This window comes from Ranitomeya variabilis, chromosome 4 (genome assembly GCF_051348905.1).
Source record: "Ranitomeya variabilis isolate aRanVar5 chromosome 4, aRanVar5.hap1, whole genome shotgun sequence".
In the NCBI taxonomy this organism is placed as follows: Eukaryota; Metazoa; Chordata; class Amphibia; order Anura; family Dendrobatidae; genus Ranitomeya; species Ranitomeya variabilis.
This window is the reverse complement of record NC_135235.1, coordinates 37,476,559-37,492,926: the sequence shown is the minus strand read 5'-3', so window position 1 is coordinate 37,492,926 and position 16,368 is coordinate 37,476,559. Positions and strand designations below refer to the sequence as shown.

Below are 16,368 nucleotides of genomic sequence, written 5' to 3'. Positions count from 1 at the left end.
GAGGGGTATACATAATAAAAACAAGTAGAGTAATCTTAAACAATACAATTCAGCACCTAGTACAGGAGGAGAGAGGACCCTGCCCACGAGGGCTCACAATCTACAAGGGATGGGTGAGAATACAGTAGGTGAGGATAGAGCTGGTCGTGCAGCGGTTTGGTCGATCGGTGGTTACTGCAGGTTGTAGGCTTATCGGAAGAGGTGGGTCTTCAGGTTCTTTTTGAAGGTTTCGATGGTATTATAAAATAAAATTTATAAAATATTACCAGATAACTTTATAAAATGACTAGATGGAGGCCCGATGCTATCGCATCGGGGGGGGGGGGGGGCGGTAATGTCACGATGAGGGCAGGCATGCGCCGCTGTTGTTGCCTAATGGCATCCTGTGTTAATCTAATTTCTTTAGCATCAGGGGACTCATGTGCTTGAAGCCTACGCTTATATGCATTGTTTTTGTCCCAGCGACTCTGTTGCTCTTCAAGAGTCTCATTTGCCCCTTGTTGTCTTTGATGTTGTGCCTTTGCTGCTTTCCTTTCATTGTCATTGGCATACATGTTGTGAACTCTATTTTTGGGCTCCCTCTAGTGGTCACAAGCGGTACTGTGTAGTGTTGTCTTTCTGCAGGTTGGCTGCATCAGCTGGTTCGTTATCCTTGGTTGGCTTCCTATTTAGCTCACCTGGATACTCAGTTCCTTGCCTGCTATCAATGTATTCAGTGCTCTTCAGATTCCTTGTGATTACCTTGCTCCCAGCCTCTCCAAGACAAGCTAAGTTTTTGTCCGTTCATTTTTTGATTATCAGCATTCATCATGTTTCTTGTCCAGCTTGCTAAGATGTGATCTCCTCGCTTGCTGGTTGCTCTAGGGGACTGAGTTTCTCCCCCCACACTGTTAGTTGGTGCGGGGGTTCTTGAAATCTCAGTGTGGATATTTTGCAAGGGTTTTTTACTGACCGCACAGACCCCTTTACTATTTTCTGCTATCTAGTATTAGTGGGCCTCATTTGCTGAATCTGTTTTCACCCCTGTGTATGTGCCTTCCTCTTACCTCACCGTTATTATTTGTTGGGGGCTTCTATATCTTTGGGGATTATTTCTCTGGAGGCAAGAGAGGTCTTTCTTTCTCTCTAGGGGTAGTTAGTTCCTCAGGCTGGCTCGAGACGTCTAGGATTTTTAGGCACGTTCACCGGCTACTTCTAGTGTGTTTGGATAGGTTCAGATTTGCGGTCAGTCCAGTTTGCCACCTCCCTAGAGCTTGTCCTATGTTTGTTACTTAGCTGGAGTAATTCGTGATCCTCAACCACTAAGGATCATAACACATACATTTTATGAGGAGCCATGTTGGCGTTGATATTTGCTTTTTAAAGGGGTTTTCCCACGAACAAAAGTTCATTTTAAAAATTGTGTCTGACTGTGTACAGAACATACCACAGCTCCTGGGCAAAGGAGGAAGCAAAAGACAATACTGACATTACAGCAGGGGATCGCAGAGGATTCATTTTGTGAGGTAAAATATTATTTAAAAACAGTCAGGGAAATATTTTACCTCACAAAATGAATCCACTGTGATCCCCTGCTGTAATGTCAGTATTGTCTTTGGCTTCCTCCCCTGCCCAGGAGATGTGGTGTGCTCCGTACACGGTCAGACACAGTCAATTTTTAAAATGAACTTTCGTTTGTGGGAAAACCCCTTTAATGTGATCGGCTTCCTCTGTCTGTAGACACGTCCACATCTGCTGCCGGGATCAGCTGAATGATTCACTGCACCTGCGCAAAATTCGCGCAGGTGCAGTAAATCAGACCGCCGCCATCTTTGTGCAGACAGATAGCGGCGGTCATATTAAAACTGCGCATGCGCTCCTCCTGTACAAAGATGGCGGCAGTCAGTGAATCATTCGGCTGATCCCGGTGACGGAGCAGCAGTTTCCATATTGAGACACCCATCACTTGGGTGTCCCAATATGGCAGTCGGTGAACGTCCTCCGCTTGGAATTCTGGGATACAGTGACATCTGAACAGAACAGGAAATGAAAACATTACAAGGCAATTATATAAATAGATCAGTTCTGACCCATTCGAATTTTTGCTTGCTATTAAAGGTATTTTTGCAACATTTAAACTTACTGATCGCTGGCAGTCCAACTGCTGGGACCCCCAGTTATCCCAAGAGCCTTATTTGAATTGGCGGAGGTCATGCATGTGCAGCTCCACTTGATTCACTGTTTATGGGACTGCTGGAGAAAATGAAATACAGAGGTCAGTTATTCTAGCAGTCCCACAGACAATACATTGAGCTTCATTCAGACCTGCTCCGTTAAGTAGTTGCACTCCCTTCCAGAAATCCTATGAAAAGGGGATAACTTTTTTCATCTTGGGAAACCCCCTATTAAAGTGAATTCCCATATTTTATGCTGTTAGGGAACGTGAAAAAAGAAAAAAAACTCCTTTGAATGATAAAATCCTACTCACCTGTAGCCACCACTAGAGGGAGCATAGACGTTTATTTCATACGGTTGTACATTGAAATCAGCAATAAATAAAAAAAAGTGTACAGTAGCATCTAAGCTCCCTCTAGTGGTGGCTTCAGGCAGCCAGAATTTTTAGAATCTAAAATTTCAATTAAAATTTATTAAGAAATGTAGTAGTAGTCGTAGTCGTAGTCATCGTAGTAGTAGTCGCAGTCGTAGTAGTAGTAGTAGTAGTAGTAGTAATGTTCACCTACCATCCCTGTCTCTGCAGATATTTAGGTCATATGTGTTCCTTTAAAGGGAACCAGCATGTTTTTACATTTGGAAATAGCGGTATGACCGTATCGGTACCTTTTTTTTTTTTTTAGAGATCCGATTAGTAATCTAGTGCAGAAGCCATATGCCAATTAGGCTGAGGCCGGCGTCACACTGGCGAGTTTTACGGACGTAAGAGCGCAGAAACTACGTCCGTAAAACTCGCATTACATACGGCACAATTATTCTCAATGGGGCTGCTCCTATTAGCCGTATATTACGGTTCAGTATTATACGGCTTTCTACGGCCGTACAAAATCGCAGCATGCTGCGTTTGTCAGCGTATTGCGCTAATAATACGCCAATGAAAGTCTATGGGGGCGAGAAAAATACGGATTCCACACGGACCTGCAGTGTGACTTGCGAGAAATACGCAGCGGTGTTAGTGAAAAGTCGGTAATTCAATTGCCGGCTTTTTCCTTCTCCTTCACAAACCCGACAGGATATGAGACATGGTTTACATACAGTAAACCATCTCATATCCCCATTTTTTTTGCATATTCCACACTACTAATGTTAATAGTGTGTATGTGCAAAATTTGGGCACTGTAGCTGCTAAAATAAAGGGTTAAATGGCGGAAAAAATTGGCGTGGGCTCCCGCGCAATTTTCTCCGCCAGAGTGGTAAAGCCAGTGACTGAGGGCAGATATTAATAGCCAGGAGAGGGTCCATGGTTATTGGCCCCCCCGTGGCTACAAACATCTGCCCCCAGCCACCCCAGAAAAGGCACATCTGGAAGATGCGCCTATTCTGGCACTTGGCCTCTCTCTTCCCACTCCCTGTAGCGGTGGGATATGGGGTAATGAAGGGTTAATGCCACCTTGCTATTGTAAGGTGACATTAAGCCAGATTAATAATGGAGAGGCGTCAATTATGACACCTATCCATTATTAATCCAATTGTAGGAAAGGGTTAAAAAAACACACACACACATGATTAAAAAGGATTTTAATGAAATAAACACAGCGGTTGTTGTAATAATTTATTGTTCTCGCAATCCATTTGCAAACCCTCGCTTGGCAAAATAATAAACGCACAATATACATACCTTCTGATGTCAGATCACGTCACACGATGTAATCCATCTGAAGGGGTTAACTAATATTACAGGCAGGAGCCCTGCTAAATGCAGCTGTGCTCCATGCCTGTAAGCCCCGGCGAATGAATGAAATGTAGGTCAATGACCTACATTTCCTTCAGTCGCGGTGATGCGCCCCCTGGTGGATGTCCTCATATGACCTGGAGCGTGGGAAAAAGTTCCCAGGCTGCAGTTCATGAGAACATCCACCAGAGGGCGCCTCACCGCGACTCAATGTAAGTACAGATCACTGCTTTCCTTTCAGCACCCGGGGATTACAGGCACGAGCGAGTGGTTTATCGCAGCTGTGCCTGTAATATTAGTTAACCCCTTCAGATGGATTACTTCGTGGGACGAGACGGTTCACCAGAAGGTATGTATCTTGTGCGTTTATTATTTTGCCAAGCGAGGGCCTGGAAATGGATTGCGAGAACAATAAATTATTACAACAACCGCTGTGTTTATTTCATTAAAATCCTTTTTAATCATGTGTGTGTGTGTTTTTTAACCCTTTCCAACAATTGGATTAATAATGGATAGGTGTCATAATTGACGCCTCTCCATTATTAATCTGGCTTAATGTCACCTTACAATAGCAAGGTGGCATTAACCCTTCATTACCCCATATCCCACCGCTACAGGGAGTGGGAAGAGAGTGGCCAAGTGCCAGAATAGGCGCATCTTCCAGATGTGCCTTTTCTGGGGTGGCTGGGGGCAGATGTTTTTAGCCACGGGGGGGGCAATAACCATGGACCCTCTCCTGGCTATTAATATCTGCCCTCAGTCACTGGCTTTACCATTCTGGCGGAGAAAATTGCGCGGGAGCCCACGCCAATTTTTTCCGCCATTTAACCCTTTATTTCAGCAGCTACAGCGCTGAAATTTTGCACATACACACTACTAACATTAGTAGTGTGGAATATGCAAAAAAAAAGGGGATATGAGATGGTTTACTGTATGTAATCATGTCTCATATCCTGTCGGGTTTGTGCAGGAGAAATGAAAAGCCGGCAATTGAATTACCGGCTGTTCACAGATATCGCGCTGAATGAAATCTAAATACAGAATATATATATATGTGTCTCAATGACATATATATATATATATATATATATATATATATATATATATATACTGTATATATGTTTTAATGAACATTTGAGCACATAAATCCATCAGATGTCGGTTTTGCAAGCCTGCGCGAAAATCTCGCAGTACGGATGCCATACGGATTACATACGGAGGATGCCATGCGCAAAATACGCTGACACACCCTGACTACGGATCACTATTTTGGGAACATTTCACCGTATTTCGGCCGTATTACGGCCGTAAAATACGGACCGTATTGTCTTACGCCGAGTGTGACGCCGGCCTGAAAGTGCACTGTGGGTGTGTCATTGCGGGCGGACTACTTCTTCATTGTGCTCTGACACATCCCCAGGGCAAGTCCAGCCTAATTTGCATATATCTTTTACACTAAATCTGTATTAAAAAAGTATTATTTTTATTGGGGGACAACTATCCATATAGTGCCATACCACTACTTTCATTTGGAAAAACACGCCGACCGCTTCCTTTTAAAGTCCAAGGTAAAAAAAAAAAAATGTATCAAAGGCTGTAAAGGAATAAAATTATTATATATATTTCTTTCTTTCTTTCTTTTTCTCTTCCATATAGGTAATGGTATTTCTAGCTACTACCTGAAGCCTGTGGATGCCGGTCGTTCTCTTCAGTCTTGCATAGATAGAGCCCAAAAAATTGTTCCGGACAGACAACAGAAGGAGACGCCTGTGTATTTAGGGGCCACTGCTGGAATGAGACTTCTCAGGTATGTTACCTCCGCAGATCTGTTGGCTTTAAGAAACAGCGAATGTATCAGGAGTGTGCAGCATGCGCGACTGCCACAGATCTCGGGATCGGTGGCGGTCATGACGGTGGGATAGGTGGTAACTTGGCACAACCCTTTTTAAGTGACAGCATATAATGGCTATGTTCCATTATTTTTTGAGATGTCAAAACCCCATTAACATTGCCGACACCGCTCGGCGGTGCAGCATCATTAGTTACTATGCCCCATTATATAGTGCATGAAACAGACTAACGCAGCATCAGTAAACCACCATGCAAGTATCTCTGAAATGAATTCCGCACATAGTAATTTTTCTTTACATTTTTGCAAATAAGTTTTTATGAACTCTCTGACTATTGACCGACGATCTTCTTCTGCTATAGGCGCACTAACCCGATGGTGGCGAAGGAAGTTCTGACGTCGGTGGAGAATACCTTGCGATCTTCTCCTTTTGATTTTCAAGGTGCCAGAATCATCACAGGACAAGAAGAAGGGGCCTATGGTTGGATCACTATTAACTATCTTCTAGGAAACTTTATTCAAGTTAGTGCAAGATTATTTTTTTCTCAGCAGTTTTGATGCTTCCGTTTGGGGAACGCACTGGGTTATGTCTAAGGTCGTAATATAGGTATTGATATTGAATCTTCAGTTTAGGTTTGTTTTTTAAGTAATGAACAGTATTCAGACCAAAAATGATTCCACTGTTATCCAGTACAAAAATGTATATTAAACATATCCTTTTTTTTTTTTTTTAACAATGGATTTTAACGACAGTTGAATGTGACATCTATACTTTAAACAACTGTCTAAAATGTAAAGCTTTACAAAATTAAGAGAAAAGGGGAATAATTAACCTTTATTGCTATGTTAACATAGCCTTCGTTACAAGGAAAACACTGAAAAAAATACAAAAAAACACCCCAATGTTCTCAAAAGGCACTTGTATAAAAAAAAATTGTCAAAATGAAAAAAAGTAAAATTGTTAGTTACCGTACTCAGAAAATGTGAAAAATGTGGTGAACAAATTTGTTCTTTTAAAATTTAATAAATGCATTAATAAATTGGCCCTAAGTTCGTATAGTTTAGTCTAAAGTACTGCAATGAGGAAGGCGATATCTCTCATGAGGCGAAAGCAGATGCCCAGAAGTTAATGGGCACCAGCTGATGTCCATGGTCGTGTAATAAAATTACTTTTTATCTATTAGGAATTGTCACAATCTCAATCTGTCAGAACGTTCGGTGCCCTAGATCTCGGAGGAGCGTCAACGCAGATCACGTTCGAGTCCAATGAAAATATCGAATCAGAAGATAATTCCCTGCATTTCCGATTGTACGGAAAGACTTATGACGTCTATACGCACAGCTTTCTATGTTACGGAAAAGACCAGGCCCTCCGCAAACAGCTGGCTAACAGCATAGCGGTAAGTCCGAGTCCAAAACGCTCATTATCTATCTGATGGAGCAGAATAGCCTGATCGTGCAGCCCTGTGATACGTCTGCTCCTTCCAAGTCCTGTGTTAATCTATTGATGGTAGGGAGGAAGCACCTGACTGCAGGATCAGGCTACATGAAGAGTTTAGTTGTAGTCTGTAAACCTGGAGATACAGTGGGGCAAAAAAGTATTTAGTCAGTCAGCAATAGTGCAAGTTCCACCACTTAAAAAGATGATAGGCGTCTGTAATTTACATCATAGGTAGACCTCAACTATGGGAGACAAACTGAGAAAAAAAAATCCAGAAAATCACATTGTCTGTTTTTCTAACATTTAATTTGCATATTATGGTGGAAAATAAGTATTTGGTCAGAAACAAACAATCAAGATTTCTGGCTCTCACAGACCTGTAACTTCTTCTTTAAGAGTCTCCTTTTTCCTCCACTCATTACCTGTAGTAATGGCACCTGTTTAAACTTGTTATCAGTATAAAAAGACACCTGTGCACACCCTCAAACAGTCTGACTCCAAACTCCACTATGGTGAAGACCAAAGAGCTGTCAAAGGACACCAGAAACAAAATTGTAGCCCTGCACCAGGCTGGGAAGACTGAATCTGCAATAGCCAACCAGCTTGGAGTGAAGAAATCAACAGTGGGAGCAATAATTAGAAAATGGAAGACATTCAAGACCACTGATAATCTCCCTCGATCTGGGGCTCCACGCAAAATTCCACCCCGTGGGGTCAGAATGATCACAAGAACGGTGAGCAAAAATCCCAGAACCACGCGGGGGGACCTAGTGAATGAACTGCAGAGAGCTGGGACCAATGTAACAAGGCCTACCATAAGTAACACACTACGCCACCATGGACTCAGATCCTGCAGTGCCAGACGTGTCCCACTGATTAAGCCAGTACATGTCCGGGCCTGTCTGAAGTTTGCTAGAGAGCATTTGGATGATCCAGAGGAGTTTTGGGAGAATGTCCTATGGTCTGATGAAACCAAACTGGAACTGTTTGGTAGAAACACAACTTGTCGTGTTTGGAGGAAAAAGAATACTGAGTTGCATCCATCAAACACCATACCTACTGTAAAGCATGGTGGTGGAAATATCATGCTTTGGGGCTGTTTCTCTGCAAAGGGGCCAGGACGACTGATCCGGGTACATGAAAGAATGAATGGGGCCATGTATCGTGAGATTTTGAGTGCAAACCTCCTTCCATCAGCAAGGGCATTGAAGATGAAACGTGGCTGGGTCTTTCAACATGACAATGATCCAAAGCACACCGCCCTTTGGGAAAATGGGTCAGAAGAGAGATTTGACGGGCGCTGAAAAGTCCAAAATTGTGAGATGTCTTGCAGAGGGATGCAGCAGTCTTGAAATTGCCAAACTTTTGAAGCGTGATCACCGAACAATCAAGCGTTTCATGGCAAATAGCCAACAGGGTCGCAAGAAGCGTGTTGGGCAAAAAAGGCGCAAAATAACTGCCCATGAATTGAGGAAAATCAAGCGTGAAGCTGCCAAGATGCCATTTGCCACCAGTTTTGCCATATTTCAGAGCTGCAACGTTACTGGAGTAACAAAAAGCACAAGGTGTGTGATACTCAGGGACATGGCCAAGGTAAGGAAAGCTGAAAAACAACCACCTTTGAACAAGAAACATAAGATAAAACGTCAAGACTGGGCCAAGAAATATCTTAAGACTGACTTTTCAAAGGTTTTATGGACTGATGAAATGAGAGTGACTCTTGATGGGCCAGATGGATGGGCCAGAGGCTGGATCAGTAAAGGGCAGAGAGCTCCACTCCGACTCAGACGCCAGCAAGGTGGAGGTGGGGTACTGGTATGGGCTGGTATCATCAAAGATGTACTTGTGGGACCTTTTCGGGTTGAGGATGGAGTGAAGCTCAACTCCCAGATCTACTGTCAGTTTCTGGAAGACAACTTCTTCAAGCAGTGGTACTGGAAGAAGTCGGTATCGTTCAAGAAAAACATGATTTTCCTGCAGGACAATGCTCCATCACATGCCTCCAACTACTCCACAGCGTGACTGGCCAGTAAAGATGGGAATATATTTGTTTTTTATTAAGTTGCTTAATAATTCTGCACAGTAATAGTGACCTGCACAAACAGATATCCTCCTAAGATAGCCAAATCTAAAAAAAAACCTCTCGAACTTCCAAAAATATTAAGCTTTGATATGTATGAGTCTTTGGGGTTGATTGAGAACAGTTGTTGATCAATAATAAAAATAATCCTCTAAAATACAACTTGCCTAGTAATTCTGCACACAGTGTATTGTTAGTATGGTAACTGCAGTTTAACAGTTCCTTGGGGGCCGAATCTATTTTCTTGCAGCGCTGTGGTTCCTGGGCTCAAATCCAACCAAAGACAACAACCACATGGAGTTTGTATGCTAGTTTAGGTTTCTTCTAGGTACTCTAATTTCTCCAAAAGCAGTGATTTTTTATATGTGACCCCTTAAATCTTAGGATCGGAGGATGGCCCACAGATCATAAAGTGCTGACTAGAGATTAGCTAATCTATTTGCAGGACCCCATTGTCCACCAGCCTGGCCAGTATTCCATGGCCGTTGTACGGGAGTCCAGTAATCCGCCTCCTACTTGCCGGCGACCAGAGTTCCTCTTTTGGTCCGTCTTTGTACATGCGCCATGCCACAATGATGACGTTGCACCACTCCCACTAATCCAAAGAGAAGCCACAGATGCTGACTGGTAGCAGGTCGTTTACAGGGCTCTGACCAGTAACCATAGAATACTAACCTGGACGCTGGACCAGGGACCTGGGAATCGATTGGCTCATCTCTAGAGCTGACATATCCTAGTAATATACCATCACTTTATAAGATGGGAATACTCCTTTAATAGACCATAGCTCAAAATGTTGGATTCATTGCTAGGCTTAAGCAGACTAAAATATAACTTGCGTTCATCTGTTTTAGGAACATTCTTACACCCCACAATTGATGCTGAAAAAACATAATTTTCCAACCTAGCTCAGCCATCTTTTCCGTGCCAGCTGCACAATGGCGGCAATTAACAGTTTTTTTTTTAATTGTTCCCTTTTCCTCCTATTCTGGGTTATTATATGTCTTGCTTCAAATAGTTACAGAGTGTTTCAGTTGGGTAATTGTTTCTACAAATTGCTCTGCGATTCTTGTTTCGCTTCTAAAACTTTTTGCTCCAGCGGTTTTGATTTATTTATAGCAAAATATTAAGTTGCTATCACATGAAGTGTGGGGATTATAGACTTGGGTTGGTTAAATAAAGTCTATTGTGCTTTACTGTCGCTTTTCAGTGGATGTAGAGCGTTATTATCCAGCGATTATGGATAGTGCTATGGTAGAGAATTTTTGAAAATTTTCTAGCTTTAAATATAATTTAGAAATGTCCAATTTACAGGAATAACTAGCGTTTATAGAAAGAGTCCTGCGGGAGTCCTTACCTTCAGACACCATAGAAGGAAGTGGCAGACACTACTTGCTCACAGTCACGAGACGTTTTTGGGCCACACATGTCTCTACTAATCTTGTGACTTTACTCAGGGGATAGATTTTGGGCTATGACTTGTACCTGGGCGCCTTCCGATACGTTTGCGTTGAACCAAACAGAATTGGCTCTGTAAAGGACAATGGCGCATGTCCCACCTTATAGCTGAATGCATGTCTCCAACTGTGAAAACGTGTCCACCATTTCATACATTTACCTGACCCGGTTTACTATGATTGCTTCCACATGCTCGCTGTGTCCTCTACCTGGCTGGTATTTCCTGCTGGTGATAGTCTCATTAGGATGTCCAGCCATACTGCTGTAGTAATCCAGTCAGTGAAAGACCAGCTAGGGTTCATCTATCTGCTGTTTATGTTCTTTACCCTGCACCTATCTTCTGTTTCTTTTTAGGAAGTAGGCACCTTATTTTCTAGCAGTTCATACTTAATTCTTTATTTTGTATTCTGTGGTTTGTTTTGCTCACTCTGGGATCTCTTTCTATTTCAGCACACTTTGCCTTCTGTAGATAATTTACACTCCGCTCTTCTCTCCAGTTGTTTAGGAGGAACATGAAGCGCTCGACAGCATTTCGGGCAGCATAGGTCCCAATTTTCATTGTCTAGTTGTGGTTAGGGCTATCTCAGCTCACACAGGAACCACTAGGGACTGTTGGATCAGGTTCTCTACTCTCTACAGGAACCAGCAGGATCAAGATCTGTAGTATGTACAGGAAAAGGCAGGGTCAGCAGGAGTTAGAGTGTGAAACCTATTTTTCCGAGTGAGTTGCTACACCATCATAACAATTTGTCTCTGATCATCCCTCCATTTATCTCTATTACAGAATCTCCATAATGTCTCCTTGTTGGATCCCTGCTTTAACTCAGGATATACAAGAAATCTCAACACATCTGATCTGTACAATAGTCCCTGCGTATCTGATCGGAGGACGCTGTCGGCACCACCGAGCATTCGAATCTTAGGGACTGGGGATTATAATCTATGCAAGCAGAAAGTCCAGGAAATCTTCAATATCTCCCATTGCAGCTACTCCAGATGTTCATTCAATGGCATTTTCCAACCAGTTTTACAAGGGGAATTTGGGGTAAGATATATTTATACCCTGTGAGCGGTGCCCTTTGGCTCAGTGATGTTCCATATGGTCATAAATTCTAAATAGCAAGAATGGATATAGCGGTATTAGATATAGTTGATATTTTCAGGCAGGTGCATCTTGGCCGCATACAGTATCCGGAACAAATGATGAACTTTCAGTTCACCGATGTGAATTATGACATTACTCCTTGCATCATTGCTGATCGAATACCATTAATAGAAGTGCCTAAAATAAGACTTTTTACAAACAAATATCAGCTAATTTCCAACATTCATCAAACTCAAAGCAATGTAAAAAGAATATGATATTAGAAAACGAGATATTGTTTAAGTAAGTTTAAAAGTCTTATATTTTAATTTTATATTTTTGGGATATTTTTTCATTTTCAAAATCACTATCTATTAGAGATGAGATAATCGAATTTTAAGAAATTCACTGGATACTGCAAATTGGAAAATTTTGCAATTTGATTTGTGCAAATTGCAAAAAAAAGCAGACGCCAATATTCTTTACAAAGCGAAAGATTGGTTCATACAATCTAAATCTAAACCCTGGTGACCAAAAAACACAAGAAACCAGTCCCTGGTCACCAGGAGAGATAACGTCTAGTCTGGTATCCTAGTCTCAAAACATTAATTCCCAAGTAACCCAGGATGATAAAATCTCCTCTCTTGTGTCCCAGTAGACTATAATATGGTCCATATGTACCAAGTGCAACAATAGCATTAATTCACTGGAAAACCAGTGTGATTGAGTCCAAAGGACTTGAATCTAGTCCCAGGTGACCCAGTTTCATGAAATCCAGTCCTTGGTGACCCAATCTGATAGAAACTAATCCCTGGTGACCCAGTGGACTTGAGTTTTGTTGTAGGTCATCAAGTGTGATCGCATCCAGTCTCTGGTGCCTTATAGTGTCCTGATGTCTTATCTATTCAATCTCTGGTAACCCAGGGTGCTAGTGGGTGACCCATTGAGCTTGAATCTAATCCCTGGTGATCCAGTGTGATGGCAATAGACTGAAATGACCTAGTGTTATAGCATCCAAATCTTTTCAGTGTGTCTAATCCCTGGTGAGCTAGTGCTATAATAACCAATCCCTGGCGACTCTGTGTGGTATAATCCCTGGTGAGCTAGTGTTATAATAATCAGTCCCTGGTGACTCTGTGTGATATAATCTAATCCCTGGTGAGCTAGTGTTATAATAACCAATCCCTAGTGGCCCAATTTGATCAAATCTAACCACTAGTCACCAGGTGTGATAGTATCAAGTACCAACGTTAATTGGTCATTACTTTCGGCGACATGAGCCCCGTTTGGAGAGTGACATAATCTTTGACCAGGGACATAATACATGTGCGTGTTGCATGTAGGGCTCCTTATATTCTCCATGTCATCTTCCTACAGGCGTTCTCCGCTTTCTACTTTGTTATGGACTTTTTAAAGCTCAGTAAGGATAAAGTTTCTCTGGACACGGTGAAGGAGACGGTGGAAAGACACTGCTCTAAGCCTTGGAGTGAGGCAAGTCTCTTACTACTTCTTAATCGGATGGTGGGAACAAGGTCTGAAATTATCTTTTCTAAAATGTTGTTTTCATTTTGTATTCATTAAGGTAAAGAACGAGTCGGCAAAAGTCAAGGAAAAATATCTAAGTGAATATTGTTTTTCTGGAGTCTATATACTAACACTTCTAGAACTTGGTTATGGCTTCAACTCAAGCAGCTGGGAGGATATCACATTTTTAGGCAAGGTAATGGTATTATCTGCTGCTGGATGGATAAATAACTTGATCAAGAGTATTATCCATCTATTATCTATCTATTATCTATCTCTCCATTTATCTATTTATTATCTATCTATCATCTATTTATCTATAATTTATCTATCTATTTATCATCATCTATCTTTCTATTATCCATCTATTATCTATCTATCATCTATTTTTATCTATCTATTATCTGTTATCTATGTTCTATTATCTATCTCTTCATCTATCTATTTATTATCTATCTTTGTATCTAGCTATCATCTATCTATCTCTATCTATCTATCTATCTATCATCTATCTATCTATTATCTATCTATCTATCATCTATCTATCTATCTATCTATCTATTATCTATCTATCTATCTATCTATCTATCTATCTATCTATCATCTATCTATCTATTTATCTATCTATCATCTATCTATCTATCTATCTATTTCTGTCAGCCTACCAATCTGTCAATCTACTTTTCTACAGATTTCTTTCTGTTCCACTCCTGCAGATCCACGGCAGTGACGCTGGATGGACACTTGGATATATGCTGAATTTGACCAATATGATCCCATCGGAGCTTCCTCTTTCTCCTCCGCTGTCTCACGGTGGTTATGTTGGACTCATGGTCTTTTTCTCAGTTTTCTTACTATTCATCCTTTTGACTTGTTGGCTAAGTTTCCGAAAGCCAAAGTGTATACAGAAGGGCATCATTTAAGACCATCTTAAATTGTGGATCACTAGATGAGATTCCTGAGCTGCTCCGTGGATTCTCCTTGCCGTGGATTCATACGGTGATGACTTTGCAGACCGGATCAGCCGGGAGACGAGAAGAGAACATTGAGCCTTTCCTTACAATGTGGGACCATAAAAGCCATGCTTGGAGCACACAACTATAGTTCTTGAATGGAATATTTTATCAACTTCATATTTATGAAGCTTTTAACTAAGATTATTTTTTCATAAGGAAGATGATGGAAGACTGTGAGTAGACTAGACTAAAAAAAAAATAAAAAAAAATCTATGAACGTACCACTGGGGTTCACGTTCAGAACTATAAAAAACTGATCTCAGGTGACATCATATAACTAGGACTATTATTGTATTTTTATAAGCCCTTTTTGTTTATAATTGGTTGCATTCCCTTGTCCTTGTCAAGAAAGCCATAGCGTTGCTATTGTGTATTCCAACACATTTATATTTAAAGAAAACAGCAAAAAAAACTTCAAATGTCACTGTGGTGTGCGTGCTTGACCAGACACTGTGTCTTTAAGAAAGAAATATTTTTCATGGTGAGCGAGATGATATTTTATATATGGACTTAAAGAGGACATATCACTAGATCAAAAGTGGCCAGGTTTTGCTCTTTTTTTATACCCTGCGTGTTCCCTTCTTTTTTTTTTTTAAATCTTCCATATGGTTCTTGAGATATGGACATTTTCTATTTAATGTTAAATTTTATGGTCTTGGGTACCAAGGGGGCGTAATTATGCAGAGCAACCTAAGGACACGCCCCAGAGGATCTGAAAAGCACGCCATCGTGGTAAAGACCATACAGATTGGCATAAAATAAAAAGGCCCATATCTCCAAAACCATATGGCTGATTTATTAAAAAAACAAACAAAACGGAATCATCAGGGGAGCAGTGGAAATAAAATAAGAGCAAAAGTGGCCACTTTTGATCTGGCAACATGTCCTCTTAAAAGGAGTTATCCAGTGCTATTACGACCTACTGAGACACATGCACGTGTCCCGTTCATTAGAATAAGACCCCTGCCGATTGTACATGTATAAGTGAGTGAGTCTGACCAGCGCCGGACAACCCTTTTAAGAATGTTTTATCAATCGTCCAACAAAGGGACGACATAACAAATCAGAAGTAAAAAAGTTATGGATGTGTATCTACAAATGGGCCTCCTGGGTTGGCTGATATGAGCTGCTTTGCATATTTTTTTCCCATAGAGCATTGCAAAAGTAGTTGGGTTTCTTCAATAAGCGCAAGTAACTCCCCTCCTCCTTCTACACTGCAGAGTATAAAAATGTATGTGCCGATTAATTTCCTACTAATGTAAATGATTACATTTTAAATCATTGATATGTAAAGATGTAGATCACTTTTCTAATATAAGTTTACAAATCCCCTGAATAAACATCGTGTAAAGGGGGAATCTGTCACTACGATTGTACATCAGAAACCAATGGTCTGGCTGTGCAGGTCTTAGTACAACAAGAAAAATGATACCAGTCTTGTAGTGATCCGATGTATCAGAGCTGAGAAATCAAGCTTCCAAGCCACATGCAAATTAGCCAGGAAGTGCATTGGGGGCGTGTAATGCACTCAGAGGACATCGCCTTCAATGCACTTCCTGGCTAATTTGCATGTGGCTTGGAAGCTTGATTTCTCAGTGCTGGCACATCGGATGACTACAATCCAGGTGTCATTTTTATTGTTGTGTTTGTATTCCCCACCCACCTGCCTTGACTGACAGGTTTTTCCCTATACATGGGTGCAGGGAGAGAACTGCCACTCAATGGAAGGCGGGTGGAGAGCCCCGGGTACCTGCCTTTCCGTCTAGTCTCCTTTATGGCTTGGTTCCCGGCTTTTAAAGTGATTTCATCAAAAACATTTCAGAGTCAAGCATACATGGCTGAATCAATCGATGTACCCGCATTCAGGCTCCCTTTAAATAATACAATTGTTGCTGCCTTTAGCCGCCACTAGAGGGAGCTTACTGTATGCAATACTCAGAAATCACAAAAATGATATGCAGTAAGCTTTTACGCTCCCTCTAATGGTGACTATAATTTTATCCTGCTATGTTTAAGCAGGGGATTTGTAGGTT

At 41.4% G+C, this 16,368-nt stretch overlaps 1 protein-coding gene across 1 annotated transcript in view; it reads left to right on the top strand.

The window, feature by feature from the left end:
• ENTPD1 (ectonucleoside triphosphate diphosphohydrolase 1) overlaps positions 1–15,402 on the top strand; it is a 104,741-nt gene extending 89,339 nt beyond the window's left edge. The window contains exons 4-10 of the mRNA XM_077258356.1: positions 5,540–5,690; positions 6,095–6,254; positions 6,917–7,132; positions 11,496–11,756; positions 13,173–13,286; positions 13,378–13,515; positions 14,036–15,402. Of these exons, the coding sequence (XP_077114471.1) occupies positions 5,540–5,690; positions 6,095–6,254; positions 6,917–7,132; positions 11,496–11,756; positions 13,173–13,286; positions 13,378–13,515; positions 14,036–14,242 (1,247 nt within the window). The 3' untranslated portion in view covers positions 14,243–15,402. The remainder of the gene's footprint in view (positions 1–5,539; positions 5,691–6,094; positions 6,255–6,916; positions 7,133–11,495; positions 11,757–13,172; positions 13,287–13,377; positions 13,516–14,035) is intronic.
• Positions 15,403–16,368: the final 966 nt, after the last annotated feature.